Here is a 6,271-nt window from a genome sequence, read left to right as displayed (position 1 = left end):
ATATACTGCATATATCTTTGTAAAGGTTGAGCACTATATGGGAATGATTAGCCTATTTATCCTTAATAGTATTTAATGGTTTTGTAAGTTTGTCTTTCAGTCTGCTGTCTTTTAGAAAGGTGGGAAAGAATAGCTTACAAAAAAGTAGGCCTACATATTATTTGTTGACCTTTCTTTTGAAACATTTGGAAGCAACTAATCGGAAGTTCGCTTCCTTGTTGAGGCTGACTTTTTCATGAAACACATGTACAGTACCTAGCCGCCGTGGTTCGACGAAATTAGTTCGTCAAGAAGTCGGCTGTCGCTGGGATTTTGTCGTAAAATTGTTTTTCGTTGTGCACATTATACACCAACATCATGCCAATGTACCAGGTAAAGCCCATCAATGGGAGTGAAATAAAGATTGATTTGCCAACGTGCATGTACAAGTTACCGAATGTCCACGCTCAAGCAAGCAGCTGCTCCGAACATGCGCTTCAGGTAACTTAATTTCATTTGGACGTAGATGGCTAGCTAGCTAGTAAGTTAACTGGACTAAAACATTTAAAATACATTCATTCTTAACTTATCATAACAATGCTGGCACTGTATTCACTACTTATTCCACTAATACAATAAAACGTTCGCTAGCTAGCTGGACCTTTAAGCCCAGTTGATAGCACCGAGGTGAAGTTGGTTTCATATTCGACATTCTCGAAACCCTTGCTAATTTAACCGTTTGGGATGATGCAATGTCATGTGTACAATACTGGAGTTCAAGCGATAAAGGGGGACTGCCGTGATGGTTCGGTTAATTAGCTAATAATTCATAGACCAAGGCTGTTATCTCCGAAAGCCGCAACTAACAAGAGCTAACTAGCATGAGACAGCTAGACTAGCAGTGTAGCTGCAACATTGTACTACTATTTTAGGTTGTGTGTGGACGTGGAATAGCTCGACTTGCTGTTAGAAAGTAGGCGTACTAATGTGTAATTATGAAAAATGCCAATGATAGAAAAGCCTATCACAGATTCAATTAGAAAAATGGACAGTTGATTAATACTGCTAGCTTGTTTTGTGACTTATGCACAGATGTGGTAAAGGACCCGTGTCGACCACATGAACCTGCCCTCCCTCATTGTATCCCTTCCTCTGTAGAACGGTGAGTTAGACCCAGCCGTGGCAGCCCTGGAGCTGCGTCAAGATGAGATCATGCGCAGGCTCTACGAGCTAAAGGCTGCCGTGGAGGGCCTGGCCAAGACTGTGACCACCCCCGATGCTGACCTGGACGTGACCGTGACTAGCCTCTCCCAGAGCCCCACCTCCACAGCCTTCAGAGGGACCTCAGACCTGGACTCGCTTCTGGGAAAGGTGAGGAAGAGGATAGTCCAGGATATTGTTTCTTGAGAAGGGAGATCCTGCTTAGCATTTACTTACCGAACTCAAGGAAAAACAGTCTGACACTTGGTCATGGCAGCCCTTCAGAACCTCAGCAGAATTGCACTCATTATACTGAGAAAGGACAATTACATTTTCCCCTTCCTCCTGGTATCTCCAACAGGACCTTGGTGCACTCAGAGACGTAGTGATAAACGCCAGCCCAACCCGGCCTCCTCTCACCCTGCTGGTGCTCCATGGGTTGCTGTGCCAGCGCTACCGGGTCCTCTCCACTGTCCACGTCCACTCGTCTGTGGCCGATGTGCCGCCGGCGCTGCTGTCCTGCCTCGGCCCGCAACACGCCGACAGCTACACCCGCCAGAGCTTCCAGCTGGGCTTCACCCTCATCTGGAAAGATGGTACGTGTTGGAAGAGGGAGGTGTTCTTTAGGTGATGTGTGAGTAATGGACAGAAGAAGCCTGTGGAATTGACCAGCGAATGCTCTCATGAACCTCTACATAGGAGATGGATCAGGAAATAGTCACATGGTATACTCACATTTTGAGTCTCACCGACCCAACTCTTCCTTTCTTTGCCCTATAGTGCCAAAGCTGCAGATGAAGTTCAATGTCCAGAACATGTGTCCTATCGAAGGCGAGGCCAACGTGGCCCGCTTCCTGTTCCGCCTCCTCAGCCCCTACCCCAGTGACCCTGCCCTCGCCACCTTGATTGACAGCTGGGTGGACACCGCTTTCTTCCAACTGGCCGAGGGAAGCGCCAAGGAACGTGCCACCGTCCTCCGAGCCCTCAACAGCTCCCTGGGCCGAGAACCCTGGCTGGCCGGTCCTGAGCTCTCATTGGCCGACATTGCCTGCTACTGCTGTGTCCGCCAGACGTGCTCCTCCACTCCAGCCAATGTCCAGCGGTGGTTGAAAGCCTGCGACAACCTGGGTCACTTTAGCTCCACCCTCCCCCTCCTGCAGTGATTTCAGCTTCCCAGGCCAGGAGAGGCTGACCTATCAGAGTTATGCACTATGCATACAACGAGGAGAGGGTGTTTAAGAATTTAAGTGTAAATCATATCCAAACTTGAAATGTTTTTCTAGTAACTGCGTCCTTTATCACTTTTATTACATTAAATTAACTGTTAAGGAAGCATGGTGGAAGAATTTGAACCTAGCTGTTTTAGCCAAATTCAGCGTTGAGATAAGGGATGTCTGAGGAGTAAAGCATTTAGGGTAATTGGATATGAAGTATAAGTAATAAAAAATAAAGCTGTAAACACAGTACATCCCTCCTACCTCGTGCCTATCATGATCCTGTACTAGATGCTGTGTGGTGGTGGTGGTATTAAACCATTAAACAAGACAAGTGGTGTAAAAAGTGACGCAAACAGAGCCTACTGGAATGATGTGTGCAGTATGAACAGTAAAACTTTGTAGCGTTTTTCTTTTAAATCATTAAATTTTCACTTTGGATGAATCTTTAAACTGTGGTGTCTTGTTTAAATGTAGGCCTATCAGTACACCCTGTGTGTGTCTAGCAGCAGGGCACCATCATGTAGTCAGAGAACACTTGATTGCTACTCATGGTCTTCATGAGAAGACCATGGACTGTAAGACAACTTATTTACCTTAATTCATCCAATAAAGGAGTCTACTTGTCACACTTGCAAAGTGTCTCAGTAACTGAGTAATAATCGATCCTGACCCCATAACGGTTGACTGACTTTTTTCCCTAAGTGTGATGGTCTGTTTTTCATCTTGGGAACCCAGCTGTGAGCTGTGACTTCATAGGAAGGTTTCACTGCTGATTCCTTTTAATGAGGTGTAAAATCCACTTTCACACCTCCATTTGTCTGTCCCAGAGGAATATGTTATTTTGATGTTTTACCCAGTATTTGGGAAGCGTGTAAGCACTGAAGCTCAGATTATCAATTGTTGCAGTTCAGTACCAACACTGCATCAGACAGTGAACTGGCATGAAAATGTGTTTCCAATAGTTACATGTTTCTACTGTATCTGATCAAGTTTCACATCTTTTATTGTCAGATGCACAGAACAAGGTATTGCTGATAGTGCTATTATTACTGATAATCACAGCCTACCTGCTGGTCTAAAAGGTCTCAACATGCCATCAGTAGCTAGAATGGCTAGAATATACAGCGAGGTGATGTCAGCATGGTATGCACACACACACATGCATATTAAAATTATACAGGGGGGAAAAACCTGGAAAGATTGAGTCTCTAACAATATGTTTTGTACAAAGATTTATACTACTTTGTATGAATTAAGTATACATTATTTTAAACTCAACACAAACATACAGTACAAATATTCAACAGAATAAACTAAGATAAAATGTATAAGCTCGGCAGCTCCACTGTTTTGTGGAGAAAGCAGATAAACTGAAGAATGGCCATGAGGCAGAATAAATGGCAAATGTTTCCTAAACTTGAGCGTAAAAAATATTGCTAGAAAATCTAAAGTAGTGGCAGCTAAACTAGACAAACTGCAGGATGCCCTCTCCTTCCTCATTACCCAATAGTTCATTTAGTCATTTTTTTTTAGCAGACGTTCTTATCCAGAGTTCAAAGGCCGTTCTTGAGATTGTACTGTAACGTTACAACCCTCTGAAAATATTCATCGGTCTGCCAGTTGCTTTGGAGGGTAAGCTTTCCTTTGTGACTCAGTAGCCGCAGCACAGCGGTACTGGAGGTCAGGGTGGTGTTGTACTTAAGGAACAGCTTTCTCACCCTGGGAAACTCGTTCAGACAACCAAGGCTCTTGTTGCTTCCTTCTAGATACTTTTTTACCTCTGCCATTGGATCGTCAAGGCTTTCGCTTCCGGGACCGTAACAGAAGAATTCCTCAGATTCTATCGGCTGACACTCCATTGAATTTATCGGAGCAAATTCTTCTAAGAATTCCTGTTTGATGGCTAAATGAGCTGTCTCGGCCACCAGCAGCTTCACCATGTCATCTCTCTCTGCCTCTGGCAACCACCACAGGCGAAACTGGGGAGTTGTGGCTGTTGCCAGCTTCGCCTCGGGACAGACAAACAGTTGCTGAAAGCTGGTGTCTACCGCATCAAGAATAGCACTAATTACATCTGGGAGAAAACGGGAGAAAGCTTTCTTGTTTGTTAGTTTTGTTTTCAGTGTCAGTAGTGTAGGGATGACCAGTCCAAAAAAACTATGTTGCTCCTCCTGGAGGAGGTCCAGTGTGAATGCCAGAGGTTTAAAAACATCCACATACTCTTTTAAGAAAGCCAACTCTACAGCTTGTAGTTCAGACATCTCCAACTGGGTGCATACGTCACTGAGTTGGCTCTCTGTCAGAGACGCTATCTTCTGCATGATGCTGTACTCCAAACTCCAGCGAAACACTGAGAGAACAATCGAAGACATGTTACCCATGTCCTGTATTGTATCAAGAGCCAGTTGAGAATGGTGGGCCTTGTTCCATAAAACAGAACACTTAGCCATGGTGCTGTAGTAGACTTGGCTGCTCTCACTCTGAGACACAGCTAGCAGCAAGTCCTCAGTGACTATCAGGCTCATAAGGTGGCACACGCATTTCTGGAATGACGGCAGGAACAAAGGAACATCCTCCTCACATCTGCCCTTCAGGATTGTACCAACATCCTCAAATATGCCCATGTCGCCATTGTCTTCATCATAGCCATCAACAGGGAAGTCTTTGAAGGCTTTCACAAGGTGGCTGCCGTTATCCCTGACAACAGTCCCCACTTTGTTCTCTATGTTGTAGGACGAGTGAATCTCGTGGATCATGGCCGAGATCGAGTCGTACGTGTGAATGCCTCGGAGCCGGGCACAGGCCAGTGCGGCGGACTTCCTTACCAGCTCACTCTCATCGATCCAGTGACAGGTCATCCAAAAGTAACTCCTGTTGTTGGCGGTCCAGATATCTGCTGTGGTGCACACAGACTGAACTGTGTTCAACTTCCCCACCAGTCTGGCCTTCATGTTTGAGAACGCCTTCTCAACCTCAGCAATCAGTGTAGCTCGGTCCATGGCCAATGGTCTTCCACTCAAGCCCTCAACTAATTTTCTGAAACTAGGTTGCTCCAGGAAAGAAACTGATTGGACTTCTTCCAAGATAAAGTTTAAAACAAGGCTGTTCACTTTTGATGATTCACCTTTCTTTGGACGCTTCGAGTTTATCTGGTCAAAACTGTCTGCATGTTTTCTCTGAAAGTAAAAATAAAATACATCAGGTCATGTTTACGACAGTTATTTAGGAGGCTTTTAGTAACATACTTATACTACTTAAAGGCATCGGTCTATTATATGATTGAATAATACCATTGTGGATGCAACACTTCTACAGAAAGCAAACATAATGGAGACAACTCGGGTATTCTGTTGTTAACAAAAATTCTCGCCTCTTTTAACTAAGGCCAACGTTTATTTACTTTTCTAGCAAGCAGTACTGACACGTGTCTTCGAAATTACAAGCCTTTGTCTGACGAGCTTAAGTGCACCTTACCCTTAAATGTTTTAATAGATTTGATGTTGACATCTTCGACAAAGACAAGTGATTAATTTTTGGCTTGCATAAATTACACTGGACGCAGATGTTCTTCCCCTCGTCTTTCACGAAAATAAAGTGATGTTTATAGTGCCAGTTATCGAATACACTTGACGGGCTGCTCATCTTAAAGGTAAAATTCGGTATATTCAAAAAAGCGCGCTTCTTGCCCAACTCAAATTGCACTGGTCTGTATAAAAAGTAGTTTGATTACATGTAATGTGTAACGTTAGCTTTTTTCATACAACACATGAGGTAGCGAAGTACTCCAACTGCGGACCTCTCCTCAAGCCTCTGAAGGTCTCTGACCAATGGCGATTGAGAATTACCTCCTTCCTGAGACCCCTAGTTCTGTGAGC

At 44.4% G+C, this 6,271-nt stretch overlaps 2 protein-coding genes across 3 annotated transcripts; one reads left to right on the top strand and one right to left on the bottom strand.

Annotated features, from left to right (window-relative positions):
- Positions 1-214: 214 nt before the first annotated feature.
- Positions 215-2,846, top strand: aimp2 (aminoacyl tRNA synthetase complex interacting multifunctional protein 2). Of its 2 annotated transcripts, none has more exons than XM_062451978.1 (4): positions 215-372; positions 1,138-1,350; positions 1,541-1,775; positions 1,960-2,846. In XM_062451978.1, the coding sequence occupies exons 1-4, from the start codon at positions 358-360 to the stop codon at positions 2,340-2,342; spliced, it is 846 nt and encodes a 281-aa protein (XP_062307962.1). In that variant the 5' UTR covers positions 215-357; the 3' UTR covers positions 2,343-2,846. The 2 variants fall into 2 exon arrangements, with proteins under 2 accessions (XP_062307962.1, XP_062307953.1); XM_062451969.1 differs by having other exon boundaries at positions 215-480.
- Positions 2,847-3,381: 535 nt separating this feature from the next.
- On the bottom strand, positions 3,382-6,230 carry zgc:161969 (uncharacterized protein LOC569044 homolog). Its single transcript, XM_062483329.1, has 2 exons — positions 5,871-6,230; positions 3,382-5,572 (listed from the first exon to the last, which is right to left on the bottom strand). The coding sequence occupies exons 1-2, from the start codon at positions 6,036-6,038 to the stop codon at positions 3,950-3,952; spliced, it is 1,791 nt and encodes a 596-aa protein (XP_062339313.1). The 5' UTR covers positions 6,039-6,230; the 3' UTR covers positions 3,382-3,949.
- Positions 6,231-6,271: the final 41 nt, after the last annotated feature.

The sequence above is a fragment of the Osmerus eperlanus genome, chromosome 2 (assembly GCF_963692335.1).
Source record: "Osmerus eperlanus chromosome 2, fOsmEpe2.1, whole genome shotgun sequence".
In the NCBI taxonomy this organism is placed as follows: domain Eukaryota; kingdom Metazoa; phylum Chordata; class Actinopteri; order Osmeriformes; family Osmeridae; genus Osmerus; species Osmerus eperlanus.
Note: the sequence above shows the minus strand (reverse complement) of the source record. Positions and strands in the feature narration are given on the sequence as shown.

What these genes read in the sequence shown, in the direction of transcription:
- zgc:161969 (XM_062483329.1), bottom strand. Translation starts at nt 6,038, where the DNA reads ATGAGCAGCCCGTCAAGTGTATTCGATAACTGGCACTATAAACATCAC. An exon ending in ATCTATTAAAACATTTAAGG is followed by an intron (nt 5,573 to 5,870) that starts GTAAGGTGCACT and finishes TTTTACTTTCAG; the next exon opens with AGAAAACATGCAGACAGTTT.
- aimp2 (XM_062451969.1), top strand. Translation starts at nt 358, where the DNA reads ATGCCAATGTACCAGGTAAAGCCCATCAATGGGAGTGAAATAAAGATT. An exon ending in GCTCCGAACATGCGCTTCAG is followed by an intron (nt 481 to 1,137) that starts GTAACTTAATTT and finishes CTTCCTCTGTAG; the next exon opens with AACGGTGAGTTAGACCCAGC. An exon ending in CACCCTCATCTGGAAAGATG is followed by an intron (nt 1,776 to 1,959) that starts GTACGTGTTGGA and finishes TTTGCCCTATAG; the next exon opens with TGCCAAAGCTGCAGATGAAG.